The sequence below is a fragment of the Anopheles stephensi genome, chromosome 3, assembly GCF_013141755.1.
Source record: "Anopheles stephensi strain Indian chromosome 3, UCI_ANSTEP_V1.0, whole genome shotgun sequence".
Taxonomy (NCBI): domain Eukaryota; kingdom Metazoa; phylum Arthropoda; class Insecta; order Diptera; family Culicidae; genus Anopheles; species Anopheles stephensi.
In genome coordinates this window covers 53196571-53220280 of record NC_050203.1, presented here as the reverse complement: position 1 = coordinate 53220280, position 23710 = coordinate 53196571, and the positions used below count along the sequence as shown (strand labels likewise).

At 43.0% G+C, this 23710-nt stretch overlaps 2 protein-coding genes across 10 annotated transcripts in view; one reads left to right on the top strand and one right to left on the bottom strand.

Annotated features, from left to right (window-relative positions):
* Nucleotides 1-9246: 9246 nt before the first annotated feature.
* On the top strand, nucleotides 9247-12154 carry LOC118509226 (equilibrative nucleoside transporter 1). 4 transcript variants are annotated; one of them, XM_036049535.1, is made up of 5 exons: nucleotides 9247-9399; nucleotides 9480-9696; nucleotides 9773-10540; nucleotides 10604-11151; nucleotides 11226-12154. In XM_036049535.1, exons 3-5 carry the CDS (start codon nucleotides 9973-9975, stop codon nucleotides 11538-11540), a joined length of 1431 nt encoding a protein of 476 aa, XP_035905428.1. In that variant the 5' UTR covers nucleotides 9247-9399; nucleotides 9480-9696; nucleotides 9773-9972; the 3' UTR covers nucleotides 11541-12154. The 4 variants fall into 4 exon arrangements, with proteins under 4 accessions (XP_035905428.1, XP_035905426.1, XP_035905427.1 ...); XM_036049533.1 differs by having other exon boundaries at nucleotides 9480-10540; XM_036049534.1 differs by having other exon boundaries at nucleotides 9267-9696.
* Nucleotides 12155-12410: 256 nt separating this feature from the next.
* Nucleotides 12411-23710, bottom strand: part of LOC118509225 (1-phosphatidylinositol 4,5-bisphosphate phosphodiesterase classes I and II) — a 97450-nt gene continuing 86150 nt past the window's right edge. For 4 of the 6 annotated variants that reach the window (XM_036049526.1, XM_036049527.1, XM_036049528.1 and 1 more), the window contains exons 11-19: nucleotides 23222-23403; nucleotides 22344-22557; nucleotides 21955-22112; nucleotides 21209-21379; nucleotides 20615-21131; nucleotides 19619-20421; nucleotides 19442-19551; nucleotides 19229-19373; nucleotides 15951-19150 (exon numbers count right to left, since the gene is read on the bottom strand). In XM_036049526.1, the coding sequence (XP_035905419.1) occupies nucleotides 18938-19150; nucleotides 19229-19373; nucleotides 19442-19551; nucleotides 19619-20421; nucleotides 20615-21131; nucleotides 21209-21379; nucleotides 21955-22112; nucleotides 22344-22557; nucleotides 23222-23403 (2513 nt within the window). In that variant the 3' untranslated portion in view covers nucleotides 15951-18937. Of the gene's footprint in view, nucleotides 19151-19228; nucleotides 19374-19441; nucleotides 19552-19618; nucleotides 20422-20614; nucleotides 21132-21208; nucleotides 21380-21954; nucleotides 22113-22343; nucleotides 22558-23221; nucleotides 23404-23710 lie in introns of all 6 variants that reach the window. The other 2 variants (XM_036049530.1, XM_036049531.1) reach the window with 2 other exon arrangements.

Below are 23710 nucleotides of genomic sequence, written 5' to 3'. Positions count from 1 at the left end.
GCAACATGAACAAAACATCGCGGACGCCCGGTACACATTTAAGGCTAGCTACTACACTGGTTCCGGGCCAGGATGCAGAACATCCATTTTGGAAGCTGGTGAACCGTCAGTGTGAACTTTCTCTACCCCATCCGCAAAGGACTGTAGGAAAGTTTTTGCTTGTTACACAAAAACGAGAAGAAAAAAAGCCCCACTCAGAAGAACATCAATTGGCGTTTCGAGCAAAGAGCGGAGGGAAAGTTTCGCAACGAAAGACAGTGCGTAGGAAAATGCGCGTTCCCGGACAGCTTCCAACAGTTCAAAGTCGAAGAAAAACTGCCACTTGAACTTCCGGATGATGTTCCGGAGACTGTGCGCCGAACGACTCGCCGGAACCAGGAAAGCAAAAGGAAGTGAAGGAATACATAACAAAAAAAATCGCTCACTAACCCTTCTCCATTGTAGCGAGTCGTTTCAATTGGAATTGAAATAATGCGCTCCGGAAGTGGGAAAAGGGCGAGCGGTCCTACCCGATCGGTTCGAGTTCGATTCTTTGTGGAGAATCGAAGTGGTGCCAGAGGATGGGCGGAGAATATTGTCGAGATGAATGGGAAGAAACTTAAATTTATTATCGACACTCTCGTGGGCCAGACACACAGCCACCAGGCAGTTTCGCGTTCCGTGCCACTAGCTGCATGAACTTTTATTTATTACCACTTGTTTGCAAGCATCGCGATTCCGATTAATCGAACTGAACTGTGTGACTGACTCGCTCTGTTGCTTCTGGCTTCCACCCGACCTCGAACCACTCTAGGTACTGGGTGCCAATAAGTATCGCGAGTTAAAACTTTTCTTTCTGAATAGATAGAAAGAGTCTTTTACAGTTCGGTGTCTTGAAATTAACTATTTTATTGAATTCAGCCGATTCCGTTATCGGCCCATAAACGGCCCAGCAGCGATCGCCGCATCAGCATAACTCGTCGCGTTGGATACAACACGACACTCCCAATGCTGATTTAGCGATTACCGACGCTCGTTGCTAACTCGCCCCCCCTCAGATGTGAACGTCCACGATTCACTGTGTTTGTTTAGGAAATGTGACGTAGTCGGGTGTCTGATTTGGTGACGAATTATGTACTGTGACTACCGTTTGCGTGTTTTTGCACCTCTTTGTAAACCAGTAAAGCAATGCTACTCCCAGTATAATGAGAGGAAAGATGATACCTCCGAAAATGTTTATCGTTGGCCAGGTTATTTGAAAAGAGTTGTTTTGTAAGCGAATGTGCTCCAATTCTTTACGTGTCTCGATGTGCAGATTATGTAAATCTTCCAGACTTATGTTCGAAATTTCCAGCTGTCTTTTAATAAACACTCCGTCGAGTGGATATAAGTTCAACGTTCCAACTAGATCGGTGAGTTTGGATGAGTATCTCACGTCGTTTATGTAAATATCGCATGTGTTGAAGCTTATTACGAACGATCCCTGAAGTGTTCTGTTGCTTATACCACAGTTGGAGACGAGTGTAAATTTCTCTACAGAGTTAATCAATATGGCGTGATTATTAATCTGTAATATTTCAGTTTTGGCTGGACTCTTCGTAAAGTTACATTCTGCTTCTCGACCTTCCATTAATCTTGGAATGCAATCTGATTCATCCAACTCTATTTCATTGATTTTATAGATTTTCGGGGTTAGAGTGCTAACACGGTATCTGATTGCTTCGTGAGTTATGAATCTGTCATACTGGAGGTGAATCTTGCCGTCGTGGTACAGGATTGGATAAATTTTTATCTTACGGAACGTTCTTGGGTCGAGTTTGGGTGTTTTTATGAGCAGCATTATTTCTTGGCGGTTGGTGGCGATAGAGGCGTCGGCGTAGGAAAGCGCTTCTAGAGTTGTGTCGAACGGAATGTTTTCTGCTGCCAGGTTTTTTTCCAAACAATTGATTTCATATTTTGACAATATTTTTTCGTTTAAAATATTCGCTTTCGTCATAACTATACTATCAACTATTTCCTGCAGTGTGTCTATCATCTTTTTTAGGTGGAGATAAATATTGATGGAATGAATTTCTAATGATTCTGATCTGAATTGAGTTATTACGTTACGAGTTTTTTCTGTTATTTCTTTAATCTGGTTGTTAATATTCCTATTGATTGTAACTTGTGCATTATTGTCATCGATGAGATTATTAATTGTTTTGTTAATAACACGAAGATCGTTTGCATCTGGTGTTCCTGCGATAAACTTCCAAATTGTTCCTATGGAATCCCAACGTTTGAATCTTTTAGTGGGAAGCATTCTTTTCAATATGGTATTCAGTTCTTCGAATTGGTTTTGGATAATACTGGAAAATTGATTATTGCTCATTTTTTCGAAATCGTCCTTAATTGCTTGAATATAACCCTTATACGCAGTTAAATTGTAATGGTGTATGTAAATATGGCTATCTATCCTTATTCTTGCCCAACCTTCGTCCATTGCAACTATAGGTTGGTTGTCTACCTTCAGAATAGAGATCCTCGGCTCAGCTAGGGTACATACTACAAATAGAAAACTGTAAGAAGAGAACAATGATGTTAGAATGACGGTATTGTTAGCTATCTTATTTTTATATCGTTTTTATGAATTTTTCGTGAATCATTTGTGTTTATAGTGCTTTTGTTTACTTTGTTAATCTTGATTTTCTTGTATCTCGGCTTGTGTTTTAATCTGGCTCTGGTTTTTTCATAAACTGTCATATCCTCTTTTATATTTATTTCCTTTTTTCTCTTATTGTAATATGAAATATCTTTCTCCTGTTTCTTTGTTAAATTTTTGTAAACATTTTCACAAATATCTGATGAACGGACAGACGGTAAAATTATCTCATAAGGAGTATATTTAGTAGTCGAATGAATGGATGAATTATATTTGTGAAGTGAAAGCTCGATTAGATCAGAAATAGTTAAATTGTTGTTCTCAAATTTCGTTATTCGATAAATTTCTAATATGGTAGAATGGAACCTTTCTATTACTCCATTCATTTCACTTCGACCTGTAGCTGTTAAATATATTTGGATTTGGTGAGTTTTATAAAAATCTATTAGATCTTGTGTACCAAAAGATTTTTCGCCGTCCATTACTAATATTTTAGGAGGATGGTATTTTGTAATTATTTCTTTAACTGCCGGAACAATATCTAAGGCGGCTCGCGATTGAATTTCTTTAATTTGAGCGAATTTTGAAAATTTATCGATGTAAGTTAAAAAATAATGTTTTTCGAGAAACATTATATCAATGTGTGCAATTTGGAAAGGGTGTACGGGGATTGGAGTTTGTTGTTGAGGATACCGGATAGGGTTTCGGTCATATTTGTTTTCATTGCAGATACAGCAATTGGAAACAATTTTTTTTATCTTGGCTAGCAGCTTTGGAAAATAGTATTTACGTAAAATTTGCGACTTATTTTCCTGGGCTCCACGATGTGCCCTATTGTGCTCTGCCGTGATTATTTCTCGTTGTTGATCTTCGTCTGTAATGTCTTCCAGAAGATTTTGAGTAAATCGAATCTTAAGGAGCTTCTGACTTCCAAAATACTTCCTATAAACCTCTTGAAATTTTCCCATTATGTCTTCACTCGTGAAAAGTCCGTTTACTTTTGATATTGTGAAATGATCCTTTAGAATCTGTAAAAGAGATGATTCGGTTATTATTTCGGAGTAAATTGTTGTACGTTTAAAATTTTGGAATGGATATTCAATTACTGTGTTTGGTTTCCCTTTTTTCAACACGATCTGGTTGTGAAAAGCATTAAGTGGTGCTTCTGTAGAGATAATGTAAAAATCGTCACTAGTTTGTGATGAATGTTGCGTACCAGTCATAGAGAAAACTATTCTGCTGAGGGCATCTGCTACAACATTGCCTTTGCCTGGTTTATACAAAATCTCGTGGTCATGCTCCTCTAAATATGCTTTCCAACGTTTTAATTTTGCGTTAGTATTTTTTTGGGAGAGGGCAAAAGTAAGTGGTTGATGATCAGTTAATATTTTGAGTTTAGCTCCATACAAATAATTGCGGAAAGTTTGTAGTGACCAGAAAATTGCAAGCATTTCTTTCTCAGGGGTGGAATATTTCTCTTCAGTTTTAGATAGTGTTCTTGATGCGAAGTGAATTGGTTTATCTTTGCCTAATTCACCTTGAGAAAGAACGGATCCAATTGCATAATCTGAAGCATCGGTTGTCAAAATAAATGGTTTGTTAAAATCTGGATAGATGAGAATATCGCTCGATGATAGTATTTGCTTCATTTTATTGAAACATTCGATTTCTTGTTGATTTAATGTAATTTTCTTTTTGGATGTGTCAGATCCCTTTCCCCTTAAAATGTTTGTCAAAGGTTTAGCAATTTTGGCAAAGTCTTTGACAAATCGTCGATAGTAGCCCATTAATCCTAGGAAGGCACGCAAATCTTTAATGGTTTTGGGCACAGGGTATTTATTTATAACTTCTATTTTTTTATGGTTGGGTTTTATTCCCTCTGTGCAAATAATGAAACCAAGAAATTCAACTTCTTGGCGAAGGAATTCTGATTTGTCTAATTGAATTTTTAGTCCTGCATTATTTAATGTTGTCAAAATTGTGTCCAAATTTTTCAAATGATTTTCTAAATCATCGCCAAAAACTATTACGTCGTCTATATAAACGTAACATATTTTTCCAATAAAATTTCGAAGTACATCATCGATAGCCCTTTGAAATATAGCCGGTGCGTTTTTTAAACCAAACGGCATCCTAGTAAATTCGTATTTACCGTTATTAATAGCAAAAGCCGTTTTTTCAATATCTGATGCTTTCATCTTAATTTGATGGAATCCCGAAGCTAAATCTAAAGTCGAGAAATATTTTTTTCCTTTTAATTGGTCTATCACATAATTTATCTCGGGCATTGGATATTTTTCGGAGATGGTTTTAGCATTTAACATTCGATAATCGATAACCATTCTAAATTTCTTTTGTCCTGATGCATCCGGTTTTTTTGGCACAATCCATACCGGTGAAGTCCAAGCTGAGCGAGACGGTCTGATTATTCCATCCGCTAATAGCTTGTCAACTTGCTTATTTACTTCGTCAGCATATGCTGCAGGATATGGATACACTCTTTGATGGATAGGTGTATCGTCTGAAGTGTGTATTGCACATTCCACTTTGGTTGTACATGTTAGTTTACTGTCTGGTTTGTAAAATGCATCTCTGTTTTTATCTAAAACCTGGTTTAGTTTTTCTAGCTCTAATTTGGATAGATGAGATGTTCGGATCAAATTGTGGGATGACCGATTATGTGGAGAATAGTATGAGATTGGGATGACGAATCTTTTAGAGTTTCTACTCAATGTGATTTGGTCATTTTCTAGATCAATTTTAGCTTTCAATGTTTTCAACATGCTATTTCCAATGATTCCATAAAAAAAATTGTGAAATTTGTGTAACAAAAAGCGATCTTCAAAATCAATTTTGGGATGGAAAAAATTTATATTAATTGCACTAGTAGGAGCAAATGTACTATTTGCACAACTTATTTGACCTACTGAAAATTCGTACGGTTTACTGATTTCATATGCACGTGCCAATTGTGGATGTATTAAATTAATATTAGCACCTGTGTCTATTAAAAACGGAAAGTTTCCAATGGTAGTTTTAAGATAAATAAAAGGAAGGCTGGGAACTACCAACTCATCTTCCACTCTAAAAAATGGTTCTGACCATCGCGACTTGATCCCTCCAACGGATCATGCTCGTGTTGCAAATTTATGTTTTGTAATTTGTCAACAAGATTGTTTTGCTCTGTGAGCTCAAATTCATTTATTGTTTGTCCGTGACAATACCTTGCGTCGTTGGCATTTTTATTCATTTGATGAGCATATAATGGGTGAGCTTGCCTCTTTACCCACGCTTCTTGACTTGATGGTGGTCTTGGTCTTTTTTCGCCATATGTGGGTCTGTTACCATAGTCAATATGACGTGAATTTATACTTCTATCTACCTCCATTGGCTCGGGCTGTTGCCTCTGTGGGGTATATTGCTGATTAGGCAGGTAATGGGAATTGTATCGTGGAGCTGGACGAGGCGCTGCTCTAGGAGGGGGTACTGGTTGATAAACAATTTTTCTGGGTGCTACCCTAGGGGGTTGAGGCTCGAAGCCTAAATCTCTTGGCTTGGGAATATTAAGAGAATTTTGATTTCCATATTGATTTTTAAAAGGTGCTGATCGAACGTCCATATTAAAGTAATCAATGCAAAATTGATATGCTTTGCTAAGGGTCTTCGGGTCAGCAGTTTTTAATAAAGTGGATAATGGTTTTTCTAAACCTCTAATAAACGAATCCAAAGCTTTCTCTCTGAAATAGTTTATGTGGACATTTGCATGCAGAGAGTACTTACTGTCAGTTTGAACTTGTGCTATTATAGCGGCTAACAATTGGTTAACCCTGCTATAATATCCGGCGAGGCTTTCCGAATTACCCTTACGAATACACGTCAATTCATAATCCAGGGTCTTCACGTCACGCTTATCTTTATAGTAAAGCATTAGGATAGATTTTATCTGATGCCAACTACATGTTGCATTATTTGCATTTAACACATCGGAAGCTTCTCCACGGACTTTCCTTCTGATTGTTCGTTCGATCAGATGGAACTGCACAGAGTCGTCAGGAAGATCTCTATACATGATAAAAACATCTTCCACATCCGAAATCCAATTCATCAACTCATTTGGGTTTCCATCAAAAATAGGAACATCCCTCAAAAAGTCAGGGGTTTTTCCCATCTCCACGAAAGATCGTAGAACCATTTCAGTGTTGGGATTGGTCATTTTTGTGTTTTAAATGCTCACTTCACTTAACACTTGTCACGATCACGATTCACCACTAACAAATTACAGCAGAAGCTATTTAATTAAACACCAAAATTTCACTGATTTCGGATTTTTTAGGTTTTTACTTACAGTATGGTTGAGTTAATTTCCATGGGCATCTGACTTCTTTTTCTTCGGGGGAAAATTGGGCAGCTACAGCAAGATGTTCCTTTTTATCCTTCTGATGACTGGGGGCTCGCTGGCAGCAATCGGGAATTAACCACGGTGTCCCAAAGTTCGCTTCGTTATTATGATGGCTCCTTCAACCACGAGATTAGCCACAATTTTTAAATGGCTAACTTTATAGGATTTTTTTTTAACTTATACACTTCCCGCTGATTTTTTTGTCAGGTCCCTATTCGGGCGCCAGTTAAAACTTTTCTTTCTGAATAGATAGAAAGAGTCTTTTACAGTTCGGTGTCTTGAAATTAACTATTTTATTGAATTCAGCCGATTCCGTTATCGGCCCATAAACGGCCCAGCAGCGATCGCCGCATCAGCATAACTCGTCGCGTTGGATACAACACGACACTCCCAATGCTGATTTAGCGATTACCGACGCTCGTTGCTAACTCGCGTAAAGAATTGGCGACAATGGGACTTCACAAACTCACACCGGGCGAAAGTATTCCGTCCGCCCGTTTACACCGATACACACCCCACCCCGGATGGGGATGAGGTGGCACAAAAAAGTTTTCCCTCGAGCAGTTTAGATCGGGTTGAACGAAAGAGGGTGGACACGCAAGGACAGCAGTGGATCAGATATCAATTGACGGACGAATTGATGGCTGCCCGATATTGTCGACTTTATTCCTCGCTAGTTCTTTAGGGCCCTGTGAACTTTGCTGTGTTTACGACCTTCCGGACGGGGGATGTGCCTTTCTGTTGATGCGCTGACGCTCAAGGAGGAAAACTTATTTCTGGAAAGGATAAATTTTAGATGTCCGTGAAAGTAGGATAGTTAGAAAAGCGCTTCTTGTGACAAATAATACTAAAAGAAGTCTTGGTGTTGACTTCTACAAACCCAGCGTCAACGGAAATTTCTTTTTCTGCTTCAAATTGTCTGTGAAATTGAAAGGTTCAGCGAGCCAATTAACACAATACGATCCTTTATTATTAATGCCATACATGTTATGCAAAGAACTTTATCTCGTTTACTGTCAGTTGTGCAGAAAACGATTGAACTCTAGCTTAAACATTGGAAAGTGACAAACTACTGCTGGAACTTTTAAGCATTTTCATATACCCATAGCTGAATAATCAGTCCTGCATACCGAAGGACCGTCCAGATAGGACTCGATATCCATCGATTGCTGTGAGGCAGTAGCATCCTCGGATTCCGTAACTCCAAAATTTCAATTAAGAAGTAAACTAGGTCTACACTCGCATTATAGTTTATATATTTGTCTGGCGACTTGTTAAAGTTCATTAAGTCATAAAATAATTTAAAACAACTTGTCATGTGCTTTCAATTTATTTTGAAACCCCAACCATTAGATCATGGAATTATATATTGATTTCGGCACAACTTCCTCAGAACTATCCCTTTTTTTCATTTAGAGGGAAGGCCTGGCTAAACTTCGTATCGAGATGCAGCGTTTCGGATGTTTCCCACGAAAATGTAGGGTTTATGCGAACCGTTCTCCTTTCAGTCAGACTTACAGTCCTTGAAGTGCCAAAGAATACGACAGAATTAAGTCAGCATAAAAATTAAACTTTAATTAATGTCACAAGTCACTCGTTTAACTATTTCGCATCTATCTCTCCCCTTGATTTGAGCTAACGGTTTTTCAAAATTACTGACACCATTGTCGTTTTGCTTCTATTCTTGCAACGATTCGTAACTATTGGAAAGATATGAACAAGCACCAAATGTAGCCTTTTTACTCTAAGTAATGATACAAGAAAATGAAACTTGCCTACACCATTCTTATCCTAATCCAGATTCAAATTAAATCAGTTTAATTAGTTTATTTAAAAAAAAACGACCGATAAAATACTCAATTTTTGAAAACTGGTTTTGAAATTTGATCGTTATTTGTGGGACTTGCACCCAATATTGTTCATGCTTCCAAACTTGCATGCACGCCTGGAAATCGCGCGGTATGCAAGGTCCAGTGAAAAATCTATGTGTATTCAATCATCAGCTGACATTTGAACGCCTTATCGGTGAAAAAGTGACGATAAAGCTTAGGTATGCAGGGCTTGGCTTCATGGTATCATTACATTAATTGTTAATTAACTAAATAATTACCACAAATATACCATTTTGTTTTTAAAGTCAAAAACAAAAATCAATAAAATTTTCAGTTTGGCTAAATTTTATTGAAAAGATGGTATGTATATGCTTTTTAAACGTAACGCCTTTATCATATCCGCTTGAGTGCCCCTGCCCAGCATAATCATTCGACATATTTACAAACAAAACAGTTTAAGTGCGAAAAAATAAAGCAATTGCATGTGTTTCTGCACTCTTTCGTACGCTTGTGCCCTGTGATTCATTTTGTTCAACACCTAAATTCTCGTAAGTTGTAGTTTGTCTTTGTGATATTTAGGGCAATAACACGCATCATTTTCCTGACCCCCCCGTTCTCGATCGATCAGCTGGTTTGTTCGCGCAACTACCAACAAATAATTGTTGGCTCGTGGGGGGTGCTTTGTGTTGCGTGCCTTCTGCAATGGTGCATGGCTAGTGTAATTGAAGCCCGCATAGACACACACTCACTCACAAACGCATTCTAAGGAGAAACTTCCCATCATCGAAGACGGTACACGGGTTGCGCCGTTCGCGATTGTGACCACGACCGGGAAGCGGTAGCTGGTGGGTGTTTGTTTGTTATCAGTAGCTACAATCGTACCCGTAACGCACTAAACACCACCAGCATCATCTGCTACAGCGGGCAGCTTCCAGTCTTTGTTGCGATTCACGAGCCATCGCACATCATCATCGTCATACAGTGTTAGGCGAGCGCCATGGTACGGATGTAGTGATGTTTGCGTGTACGCCATATCGACCATCGATCGATGACTAACGCGAAGCGCCCAGCGAACACAAGTGAGACTTCCAGCAGCGAAAACCACCGGAACCAGCGAGAGGATGGATTTTGCGACCAATGTGAGACCGCTCCTGCAGGACACCGACGACCGGGAGACGGAAAGTGACGCCTTCCTGGATGATGGGTACGCCGGATCGATAAACGCGTCCACCAGCAACATTCCCGACCCGACCAAAGAGAATGCCACCGAAACGCGAATCCTGGCCGGCGGTCACCGGATCGCACCGTCCGATAAGTTCAACTACACGTACGCCGTGTTCTACCTCATGGGCATGACGACCATGGTGCCGTGGAACTTTTTCGTCACGGCCGAAGAGTACTGGCAGTACAAGTTCCGGAACGTTTCGTCGAACGATACGTCCGCCCTAACGCCCCGTCAGCTCGAGTTCCAGTCGGATCTGAGCATTGCGGCGGCCGTCCCGGGGACGGTGTTTCTCATCCTGAATGCCTGCATTGGCCACAAGGTGCCGCTGCACGTGCGCATGAACGGATCGCTCGTGTTTATGCTGCTCATCATGATCGGTACGACGGCACTGGTCCGGGTTGACACCGACCAGTGGCAGGATGCGTTCTTTAACCTTACGATGCTATCCGTGGTGGTGATTAACAGTGAGTTGAGAGTGATCTTACATACCCGAATATTACTGTAACCAATTTCCCCTCTTTGTGTAGGTTTTTCAGCCATCCTCACCGGTGGGCTGTTTGGTATAGCGGGACAGTTCAGTGCCCACTACATGACGGCCGCCGTAAGCGGGCAGGCACTCGGGGGAATATTCTCCGCGATTGCCGACATCATCGCACTGACCTTCGCCAGCAACCCGTCCACGACGGCGTTTGTGTTCTTTATTGTGGGCTGTCTCGTGTTGCTGCTGTCCCTCGTCGCTTACATCGTCATGTCGAAGACACTGTTCTTCAAGTACTACACAAGCTCCAAAACGCTAATGAAAAGTTCCCTCGAGGCAGATCCAGCCACCAGGGAGATCTGTGCAAAGCTAGAGCCCCGGTTTCCGGTCGTAATGCGCAAGATATGGATCTACGGGTTCGCAGAGTGGCTTGTGTTCGTTACGACGCTTTCGATCTATCCCGCCGTGACGGTGCTGGTGGGTTCGCAGAACCATGGCCGACCGTGGAACGATGTGTATTTCCTGCCGGTCGTAAACTATCTGCTCTTCAACACGGGTGACTATTTGGGACGAATTTTCGCCGGACTCTTCGAGTGGGTAAGTGTCTTCCACTGTTTCTACAATACCTCAAACGGACAGCGAATAATTATGTCGGCATCATTCCTTCACAGCCATGGAATAATTCCATCCTGATCGGTGTACTTAGCATCGGTCGTATTGCATTCGTGCCCGCGATGCTTCTGTGCAACATAACCCAGCATCACAACTTTCCCGTCCTCATCCACTCGGACTACATGTTCATCGTGCTGATGGCCGCGTTTGCCCTGTCGAACGGATACCTGGCCAACATTGCTCTCATCGGTGCACCGCGCGTTGTCGAGGGGCACGAGAAGGAGATGGCTTCATCGATGATGGCCGCCTTCCTGGGTATTGGGTTGGCGTGCGGTTCTGCCATTAGTTTAATGATCATCGAAATGATCAAGTGATACAGATTTTCCTTAGACCAAATGCAGCAATGCAGTTAGAAAAGAGAGGGGGGGAGAGAGAGAGAGAGAGAGAGAGAGAGGGATTGAATTCCTTTTGGGATTCGCTCGATGGAAACGAACGTTCTAAGCATCATCCCGATTAGCCACTAGATATGAACTGTTATACACACACTATAGTTAAACACATTCACACAGTCTGTTAAGTGAGTTACGAGGCCGTGATCGCAGGGAAAAGATTTATGTAGTGACAATTTTACTGGGTTTTTCATTGTTTAACACAGCGTGTGCTCGCGCTGTTTTGCAAAAAAGGGCCGCCGGGGACAGAAAAGATAGATCGAGATCGAGAAAAGGAAAGTTAACTATAACCTTATACACCGCATACATACAACTGTAAGATACTTATTTATATATATATATACATCATATCCAACGACCACCCATCGGGGGATCGTGCCCTGGCGTTGGCGTGGTGTGAAAGTACATGCAACATACATACGGGAATATAAGCATAATCGAACTCTAGCAAATCAAAAAAGGCGGGGGAGCGTGTAAGCGTGACGCAATAAATGGTGCTCAATATATGTTTAAACACTTACCAAACCACCACAACATAACTCCTTTCTCCCGTCCGTTTCTGGGTGAGTGGGGCACTCGGTGGGCGAATCGTGACAGCTGCCCGTGACCGAGTTCTAGCGCGCTTTGACCCGATTGCAGAAATCATTACACGGCGCATTATTACATTATAATTGGCAGACACCGAAGGCACTGATAAGGCGCCGGTTGGCAGTGATCCGAGAGGCGCTGCGTCGAACCGACCGTCGTTCGTGTTTCTTTCATTTCGTAATCTCGGATACTTCTTCACCGCTTTGCTTTAGCATTTATTCTTTACTTGTTTAATGTTTTGCTTTCCGTATTCCATCACAACAATCAATGCCGGCGCCGCCAACGGTGTTGGGAATGCCGCGTCGGGAGCAATAGTGATGCGTAAGTGCGTTATAGCGCACCTTCGTTCAATCGTGCAACGGAGCTGTGATGCTTCTTTACCTTCATTTAGGTTTCAAATTTGGTTTTGGCTTCTTCACGATATCAGATTGAAGTTCTCCCCAAGTGAGCTTCTGTTCTGTGGGATTTATGTTGCCTTCTTCGGTGGAAAATGGGTCACTCCATTGCTGACTCCATGTTGGTTTTCATCTGATCTGTTACACATTGATACAATAGCTGCAAATGGTTTCTCTCTCTCTCTCCTTATCTCTCTCTTTCTTTTCCATTTTTTTCTGTTTCGTACTTCACTCGGCAGATACTATTCTCATCGTGTTATCCTTTTTCCTACCACTTGATAATCTTTTACCTTGTTTGGTTTTGTTTTCTCGTAGTTCCAGATTTATCAACTATTATGAAACACCTTACACAGTTAGTATAATCAATAAGTATCTTTGCTTTGCTTAAGTTTTGTTTAATACCAGTGTTTACACTTCACGGCGTCTGTCTGTCTGCCGCACTAGCTTCCACTTCCGGTGATCCACCAGAGGGGTTCGGAGTGCTGTAAAGCCAGAAGGGTAAAGCAGCAGATCCCCCAATTCCAAACATTAAATCTACAAAAGTGATAGGAAAGTGAAACACTGGGACAACTGGGGACCAGACGGGTCTTGGGATGGTGACCCTTGGGCTCCTAGTGTCCTCCGATCGCTTCAATCACATGTGGTTGTGTCACAATAAGATACTGTCGATTTTCCTCGGATACACGCACGTCACACACACACACGCAGCGCGGCCACACGTGCGCGGGCGTTGCAAGGTCCATGCGGCCCGGCAGACGGTACGCGATCCGATTCGTAATGTACAAGAGATCTCGCCATTCGCAAGGAGAACGTGGGATCGATTTGAAACAAAGAAATCAGTCGATGAGAAAATTACGATTACGATTGCACACCCGGTCTCCTTCCTGCATGAGGTGAAAGTTTAAACAGTTGAGTCTTCCTACTCTCTAACTTCACCGTCTGAAACGAACAGATACAGCGATGCAAACAACGATCCAATGTAAATTCCAAATCGCTAACATTAGGTGTGGTGTTTTACGAGTTTTCCGTTTAGTTTTGCTCCCCGTACTCTTACCCTCCTTACTTGTTCTACCCTTGTTCAACCTAGACAGTTTGAAACGCAACAGTTTTAACAGTCTAATAGTTCGCTTATTAACAAGATCCGTCTGCTACACTTCGTACTACAACTGTCCTAGCACATCGATCATACACATGATGTTACGGGGTTACATGATTTGATATTTGTTTTACATTATTTGTTTTACCCATTGTATGTTTTGTAAAGTAGATGAGTGTGAAATGAAACTGCACGTGGCTCTTCCACCAAAAGGGGGAGCCACGATTGAAAATGGAAGAGTTTTGAAACAGTGGACTGTGATGATGATGATGATGATAATGATGATGGAGTAGTCTAATGCAGTACGTGAGTGAGTTGGTTTGTGCGTGTTACTAACATTAACACCCATCCGTTTCTGTTCCGTTCTGCAACATTTGTGTTCGTATGGTTGTGTTTTTGTTTCACGTTCAAAGGCACATAGAGATAGAAAGTGTAGTTTTTTTTTTATCTTTTAACATTGTCGGTAACGTCAAGTTTTGTTTGCCCTCGCTTTAAAGGGTGTTGTTCGATATACATATATTTGGTTAGTTTTGTTTTGCTAACGCACGCTAATCCTTTTTGAAGTTGATCGTGAAAATGAGAGTAAACGAGATAAAATAAGGCGTAATATACGGCTGCAAGACTGATAATGCTGTAGATACAAGCATGTGCTCTGTATGAGGATTCATACGCCTGAAAGTATGCAATCAAAATCTTTAGGTTCCCCTTTCCATGTTAGGACGCTCTGTGTTTGGCCTTTTTTGTAAGAAATTTCCCATAACGTTCATTCTCGATCCCGATGGCCTTTATCGAAGGGAATGGTCCTTTTTCGGAAGCCCAGACCAGAAGGAATGTTTCAGCTTCTCTCTTCCCTTTCCTTTACTCCTATCGAATGCAGGCAAAAGATTTTTATAAGGTTTCAAAAGAGTTGACAGAGCTGTGAACGTAATAAAAAAAAAACAAATATGCATAGCTATTTTTTATAATCGAAACATCGTCCTATCCAGCATCCATTTGGAAGGAAAGAGAAGTCCAAAATAAACACTTCTGTCATCAATAGTGGTTCAAAAGGAACTTTATGGACCATGATGCACCTAATGATATTAACTGGCGCCTTGAGTAACAACCAAGCCCACTAAAGCTGCTGTGACTCTGATCCGTCATGGATCTGATCTATAAATCCCCTGCACTTGTTATGTGACGTTCAATACCTCCATCTTGAATAGTGCGTCACGTAAGCAAGCCCCAATTATCCTCCAATTAAGCTTGATCTAATTAGTCCTTCGTATCCTTGTTGGCTATCCCAGTCCTTATCGGAAATCCAAAAAGCCTGGATAGTACAAGCTGTGTTTCTTGAGTGAGTTGTTGCCAAATCTTTTGATTTATTGAAAATGATTGTGCCAGAATATTTATCACTTGCCTTCGATTTACCTCAGTTACTGCATGGTCAGTTTGAAACATCTTCAGAAGCATTGTCATTCCTGCCTTTATTTGACTATGGCTCTGTTTGCTCTCTGTCAGTATTGCCTTACAAATTGTGTGATGTCTGAAGAATTATCAAAAATCCGTCTTTAAAATACTGGTTGTATACTTTCAGGCGCCTGTGCCTAGAGCGCACCAAGTGGTAACAAATCAAAATATTTAATCAAAACGTTACGGAATAATAGTAAAAAAACGGTACCTCATTATTCAGTTTTTAGTAGCTGCCCGTTTCAAGATTTTCGTTCCACGAACAACGAATCGAGTTTCGAGTTTGTATTTTATTGCGAAAGCCCTAATGTCTTTCTCATAAGATGACAGTGTCATTGATTGTCTTCGTTTTTTTCTTCTTTCTCTCGCTTCTGTTTATTCATCTAGAAAGGAAATAAATTTAAGAAAATACAGAACACAACAGTATAAGTGAAAGGAGATTCCTTTAAACAGTACAAAAAAAGCTAAACTAGAAAAAACATATAAATAATATAATAAATAAAGCTAAAGGAAAAACAAAACAAAAAAAAACACGCTACAACGTACACATTTATTAAACGATCTTTTCACGAGCTGCCTGTTTCTGTGCGTTCTTCTAAGAAGTGGCCACAAAATCGCAATAGCCTAATATCCCTTTTGCTAACGAGTGTGTGTATGTGTGTAGTGGGATCGTTCTCTAGTGGGAAAACGGATGTGGGAAATGTATAATTGTTCTCAACAACTAGCTAAGAAGAATTCCTAGAAACAACTCGCACACATTCGTACGCCTTTTTTTCTCCTTCTTTGCAAAAACACATTTCCTTTCGGAACAAAAAAAAAGACGAAAGAAGATGAGTGTTTGAGAGAGAGTTAAAAACAAACCGTATGTTCGAGCAATTTACTCCCCTTGGGAGAGGGGTTGTGAAAATTGCCCAAGATATTCCCTACTATGTACAACCCGTTCAACCGGTAGCTTTCTCTTCCCATCCCTCTCATTCTTCCTTCCTTTCCCCCTTTTGGGCATCCAAACAAGATACTTCCCCTCCTGGGGATGGTGTGGTGGGTTTTATCACTATCACTTAGCTAGAAGAAACCTACATCAGAACAAACATCAACACTACACGCGACGCACAAGAGCAAGCGAATTTTCCCATCCATCATCCAGATGAACCCCATTTAAAAAGTTGGATTGAATGGCGTTTTTTCTACCATTTTTTTTTACTGCGAAAACCCGTGTACGTGTGTGTGTGGTTTCAAACGTTAATTACTATAGATAGTGTTATTGATATTCCGTATGTATGTATGTTTATATATAGATGTGTCATAAATAGTTGGTTGCATTTTGTTTAACTACCATATTTCACCAATTCCCAGTTGCTGCCCAAGTGGATCGATTCGCTGTTGGCAAATTGCAGTGAAGATGCGTTCGCGACAACACGATCCCACCGGTCAACCCAAGGTGTCAATTCAAATAGTGCGTTGCTGTATTTTCGTTTCGTTTAATAGCCCAACACCCCGCCGTTCCAAACTCCGGATCTGCTGGAGATCTCCGGCTGGTGGAGTCCTAAATGGCACGCGCCCATCGATATGGATGTACACTGTACAGTTGCCCCTCACTGCAAGATAGGCAGTAGCTCTCGGAGCGGGAGTGTTTGTGGATAGTTTGCAAGTGGAGCAAAAAGGGGGCGCTAGTAACATCGATATTCATTAAAAAATGCAGTTCACTAAGCTACGGTGATAAATACAAGTTTGGCTTCAGGGGCATAACGGGTGCCGCTGCTGTACACATTGCAGTGCGCTTGTTTGTTTGAGTAATATTGCATTCGGAATATAACTTCGCCAACGTTTTCCCTTCGCATATTTTGTTTAAATTTTTAGACTTCACTGTGTTCAGCTGTGTAGGTGAGTGTAACGTTTTGCATTAGATTGTTGACATCGAATGTGTTATGTAGGTTTTTTTTGTTGTTGCATTTGCTGCTATTTATCTCTGTTGCTCAGTAGTAACTGTTAACATGTACCATGTACCAATGCATATACGTTGCTTAATGTTGCATATTGTTAAGTGGCAACATATTGTTGCGCAAATTACTATTACTGATAAGGGTGGAGTAGCATTCACGCTACACAGAGCCCCGGTCCACGCTGGCGGAATGTGACATCGTTTTGTTTAACTTCTTATCTGTATGGGGTTCTGTACGCGTTAAAGCTGTACCCTGATTTGTTAACGCCATACTATATCCTTCAACCGTTTTGGTTTGCTGCAACACGCCTGTTAACTTATTCACGAGCACGGGTGAGATGTGGGAAGGAAGGCTGCTACAGAATAAAAGCGGATACAGCAGTGAGAAACCGATCACAAATTACAAAAGCCGACAGCATAGCACAACAAGAAACACGTGCTCTTTAAAATTTAAATACTATGTGATGCGTTTTGCCTACCCGCTAGGCGCAAACTAACGATTTTAAATTTAACACTTACAGCGATGAGTTTCCGAGTGTCTCTGTTAAGTGGAATTTGAGTGCAAAGTTGCACAGTTGTTCAGTAAAGCACGATCCTTTCCTTTTCTCTGCTGGCGTTCCCTTACTAGAGCTTCTAGAGATTCATCTCCATCTAAGAAATGTTTGATTGCACGCGTCTCGCAAAACGGATAGATTGCACATCGATTGCACACAGTTGGCTTAAATATTATACCGTACGGTTAATATGGGTCACACGAGAAACGGTTGTGGCACTTACAGTGCTGCTTTATCGACAATTGCCCCTCTCAAAAAAACACTAACCAACCCTTGGTAACATACAACACACACGCACACACAGACGCACACGTCACACGCTAGTTTCGAGATTGCTACAGTATCGGTTTCTAATACCCTTTTCAATTACCCGTCAAGTTAAGTTCGGAATAAAAACTATGTTTAAGCTTATATGACTTCCATTGTTAACTTCAATCCAAACAACCGAGAACCTATTATTATTTGTCTACCGTTTATCCACCCGCGAACGTCTATAGCCAAGCCGGTTTGCCCCCTTTTTGTACCACTCCTTTGCTGCTTTCTTACCTAATGTGCCCTTTGCCCAATCTCGCTCTAACTAATGCTAATTCTATTCGAGTGGAAATAGAAACAATCAAACGCAACACTGAAAGGCTTCGTTCACGTTCAACGTGCCGGTCGCCCTCTTTACTCAGAAAGCTTTTACCCCGAACGAGCTTTCACAACTGTGTTCTGCTTGTGTGCTTAGTTTTTTTCTTTCTAATATTAAAGCATTCATCCCCTTTTTAACTATGGTTGTGCTCGAACGAAAACGGTGCCATTTTGGATGGGGGGAGTTGATAGATGAGATTCAACACATTCACTAACGATACGATACAACACCATGTGATGCTCACCGGCCGGACGTCCCGGGACGTCGGGGGGCAAAAGATCTAACAAACACCTAAGCTTACAACGGTACGCTGTGCCGCAAAGTTCACTCGATTTGGAAAAATAGTATCGGGCAGCCCGCTACCACGAAACGACGAGCCTGCCGATTGTGCTTTGCTGTTAAGATACGGCTACCGATTACCACCGATACGATATAACAGTAATTAGGCCAATAAGTTGGTTTCTTCACTAAAGTAGGTTGTGCTGTCGAAATTGTTACAAATATATATATATATATGTGTGTGTATATCGCACGGGAGCAACAAACTTTTCCCTCCACTATTCGCAAATAGCTGTTTTCACTTTCCATAAACTGGGATAGGGTTTGTGCAGGCCCGGTAGCGATAAGCTCAGTTCCAGTTTTAGCTCCTGCGACCCTTATCGGTGTCGGGTTATGCGTGAGCATTGTTAACGTTATTCTCGTGCGTGGCACCAGCGGCCGCACCACAAATGTTTCCGCTCGAAACGGACGTCGCCGGTGGATGGTTGGTGGTGGCGCCGACCGACGAACAGCTGGTGGTGCTGTTGCTGGTGTTCAGATGCGCCAGGAATGTGTCCGAAATGAAGGCATGCGATTCCGCTTCCTTTTCCAGCATCGAACGAGCCTGTCGGAGGATTATGAGGAAGCGGACGACAGTTTTAGTAGGGATGTGGGAAACATTTTATAAGCCCGCTTCACATACCTTTAGCTTGTGGTCTTCTAAGCCTTGCTTGACTGTATCGTGCTGCCGCTGAAGCTCGTCACGCTTGCGTTCGTAGGTGGCCGTTAGCCTAACACGCTCGGTGACGCCTTTCTCCACTAGCGTTGAGTCCACTTCGCGTTTCATTCTATGTTGAATATTAAACAATTTTGAGCATTAATGAATTCCCTACAACGGGAGCTCAGAAATACTAACCTCTCCAACTCGTCCTTATCTTTGTGCACCATTGCCAGCTGCTTTACCTCACTTTTGCGCGATAATTGTAGCTGTCGCATCACCTCACTTGTTTCCCGTTCCAGTTGCGTCTACCAGAAACAGGGAAAGTTCGCCGTCAATTCCAGTTTCCCTGTAAACCCGTTCCCTCCTACTCACCTTTAACTGCTTCATCTGAGCGTCCTGGGACTGACGCAACAAATCCTCTGCAAGCGTATAAATAATCTCGTGATACTTCTCCAACACTTCCCGATAGCTTCCCGCATGATCGCGACAGATCTGTCTCAAGCGCTCCGTCTGCGCATCACCGGTCACATCCGCATCCGATGCAGACGCACACGGCGGGATCTTCACGTTCATGTCCGCCATGTTTTTGCTGCTGAACCGTTTCACCAGCTTATTGCCCATGCCAAACTTTGACTTCTTGACCGGTGCATCACCCCCGAGGTCGGTACTCTTCTGTGCCGCATGTATCTTAAGCTTCTCCTTATCGTGACTCTTCTTGAGCGCTTTCAGTTCCTTTTCGAGCGCTTCACGCTTCTTCCGGATTTGCTTGTCTTCGAAGATTTTCTCCAACGGATCGGCTGTAATTTTACCTCCATCAGGATGGTTGCCCGCATCCCCAGTTGCACTCAAACTCGATGTGTTGGTGGTGGTAGTGATGATGGGACCGCCACCGGCCGTTGTCGGTTCTCGCGCTGTCGATTGCTTTGACGCTGGCACGTTCGGATGGTCAACGGATGATGATTGTGCAACCGGTAGGGCAACCATCTTGGTGATTGCTTCCAGTGGTGCTTCCCGCTCGGCGTCAATTTCCGCCGCTCCTCCCGTACCGCCTGTCCCTTGTGACGATTGATTCGCCCCAGCCACGGAGCGTTGCCTCGCGGGGCTGGTGGTGGTGTTGTTATCGCTCGACTTCAGCGTGTCGCCCTTTTTATTCGGACCTAAGGATACAACGACAACTGGCCCACGTTAGGATGATGAATCGGATGGGGGAAGGTTTAGGGAGAACGAAAGGAAAACGGGAAAGGACGAAAGGGTTTAGAACATAAGAAAACAATAAATAAAAGCAGACAAAAAGCATAACACAACGCAGCGCTACACAGGCTAGAAGCGAATAGGTAATGGAAAGAAAACACCGCCAAACGTCCTTACATGAGTCCTCCTCCGATGGTTCCATGTCTTCCTGCAGTACAGCGAGCTGCTTCGAGCGCTTCTCCTGCTCGCTCTGGTACTTGATCGGATTAGCAAGTGCTTCGGCGAAATCGGACAGCCCGTCCGGTACGTAGTCCTTCACCACGATGCAGAGGAACAGTGTAGCGAGCGGTATCGGTTGACCGACCTCCGTTCTCAGCGTCAAATGTCGATAGCCAGGGCACAGCCCTATCACCGGCAGCACTCGATGACCAATCAACTTGCCACCCTCCTCGTACGCAGCTATCCGTATGCTGGCGAGCTCCGGCAAAACAACCTTCTTAAACACGAACGGTTCCTCGTCGTACACCGGATTGATACCGTTGTCGCGGACGATTTTGGTGCGAAATTTTTTACGCACCGTATCGGCCGGCAATCCAAACATGTCCACCTCGACGTACGTGCCCACCTTCTTGTCGGTGAGAAACTGGCCCGATATCACCGTCACCATTACCGTACCGGCAATAATACCGTCCACCTGAAGGGAAGGTTCAAAGTACATTACGACTTTCTGGTATAAAGAAGACGAAGTTGAAGTTTTTTGTTCGCGCTTACCGTACTCTCTGCGAATGGATCCAATCGACGATCCTTGCGACGCATAAATTCCGGTTTCAGCAGATACCCACAGCGATGATTGTACTCGAAGATGCCGAGATTCAGCTGCATCGCCAGATCGAGCGTTTGATAGTTTAACGCCACGAGCTGACAGCCAGCGTTCCAGAAAAGCTACACAAAAGCAAAACATTTACAACTGCTAATTAGCCACCAATAGAAACCACAGCAAATGTAACCCAATTTGCACCACTATCAAACAGTTGCCTATCAAAATGTATAATTAAATCGACCAACAACAAAAAATGCACTGGACAAATTGTCAATCTTTATCTCTAAATCGAACTCGTGGACACGTGGTGCACAACAGTGCGGCCACAATCGATTTACCAAGCGCGGTCATTATAATTACGCTGCCACCGATGCCCATCAACAGTATCACGGTACACATCAACCAGTTGTACAAAACCGATTTGATGCTCTAATCCGATTAAACCACTTCGCGTTGATGCTGTCAAAGTACCACAAATCAGATGCAGGTTTGTGTGGCAGAGTGTACGCACAGCAGCGCGGCATCATTAGCTATAGCAAGCTGACGGAGAAATGGGAAAACCTGCTTCCCATCGTGCTAATAAATGAAATGCATCCACATTTGCGTATGCAAAAGTCGTGCAAGTCGCATCATCCCCATTTCCCATTTCTTGGTGTGCCACAGCCACAAAACTCGCGCCCAACATTCGCCGACTTACCTGAGGCATAAAATTGGAACTGTCGAAGCGTGTACCGGCGGGATAGACGCGCGATAGCTGATGCTTGTTGTAGTTGACGAACTCGATGGGACGCTCCTTGAGCAGCGTGGTCGCCTGCTTCTCATCAAACGAAGACATCTCGTAGAAGCGTGCCTTCTCTGTGGATGGTTACGGAAGAAGGAGAGAAAGGAACCGGTGTCCCACGTTTAGACTTTTCGTCCACCAGTCTCCGCTGCATCCCGTGTGAATTGGGGTGGAAAATTGTATGATAATCCAAGCGGGAACGTTCCTGCTATTGACAGGCCAGACCCAGCCATCGGATGGAAAAGATCCTTCCGAGATAGTTTGTCTATGGGGGAATGGGGAACTATGGGGGACGATGTACATACTTTCCGAATTTTCGAAGCTGCTGAAGTGCACCGGCTGTACGTAGTTGACGAGGGCGGAGATTTCCGCGCCCGCTTCAGTCTCTTTGGTTTGGGGCACCTTGTCCGCCTCGTTCGCACCGATCGGGCCAACCACCGTACCCGGCATGGATTCGTCATCGCTCGAGCTGTCCGTATCCGACGAGCCCGTACTTTCCTTTGAGCTTTGGCGAATTTGCTGCGAATGGTTGGGAAGCCACAAAAGACGACGGAAAAGTTAATGCTGCTAGCCGCTACTTCAAATTAACCTTTTACCGATAAGTTTATCCCATCGCACCCGATTGGGAACGAATTGAAAGCTTCAATTATTTTAACTAATTTCAAAGGCAAATAAACTCCCGCGCACACCACTCGAGGGCGTAGCAAAAGAACGTGCCGTGCCGATTTACATCTCATTTTCCCGGCTCTACGCCAACTGCAAATTGAACCCTGGTGCCATTGTTGTACCAGAGTCACACCGGTTGCGAACGGTGCAATAAGCTTCAGCTAAAATGGGCTGGATAAAGATACCAATCTCCCTGCTGGTGCTGCACAGACAACTCGATTCAATGATGGTGCAGTGCCAGCATTCGTCGATAGTATCGTCGTGTAGCTTAAAAGACTTTCTTACGCGAGCTTATCGCACCGGCACCCGGGACCAGAAGGAAACTTGTACCTTCCTGCAAGAAAGCGCCGGATGCATGCTGTGTGAATCGGACCGGAACCGATAGTCTATGCTTGGCAGAGACGGAAGGAAAACTAGCACAACTAAAGCTGGCACTGTAGTGCCCGGGGGAGGGGTTGGAAGTGCCGAGGGTGCATGTGGCGGTGGATGTGTGTGTGTGTGCACCCGGAAGTAGTACCTGGAGTGGTGGTGCATGGTGCGGTAGCTCTCCGTTTCCGGTTGCTTGCTGTGTTGTTGCTGCTGGTGCTGGTGGCGGTGCTGCTGCTGTACCATTGTTGTTGCTGACGGGGACCGGATTGCTGGTGCTGGTGACGTTACCGTTAGATTCATCTTGCTGCGACTGCTGTAAGCTTGCATTTGCTGCATTTTCGACCCACCCAGCGGTGGTGATGGATGATGACGATGCATTTGCCACGACGGAGAAGAAAAAAAACAGAACGGGAGAAAGAAATGTGGTGAATAAGAGTGAAATAGAAAGCAACAGCCAAATGTGTGTGTGTGTGCGATTGTGCAACTGCAAACGTGAAAGTCATTTAATGAAGCAAGCACTTTAAGGAACGTCATTTTTTATCCCACCAGTGCTCAGCTGAAGCTCTAAAGAAGTTCGTGCCCGGTCGTTTCGTGTTTACGACACAGCTGGAATTGATGTGATAAAAATTGGGATATT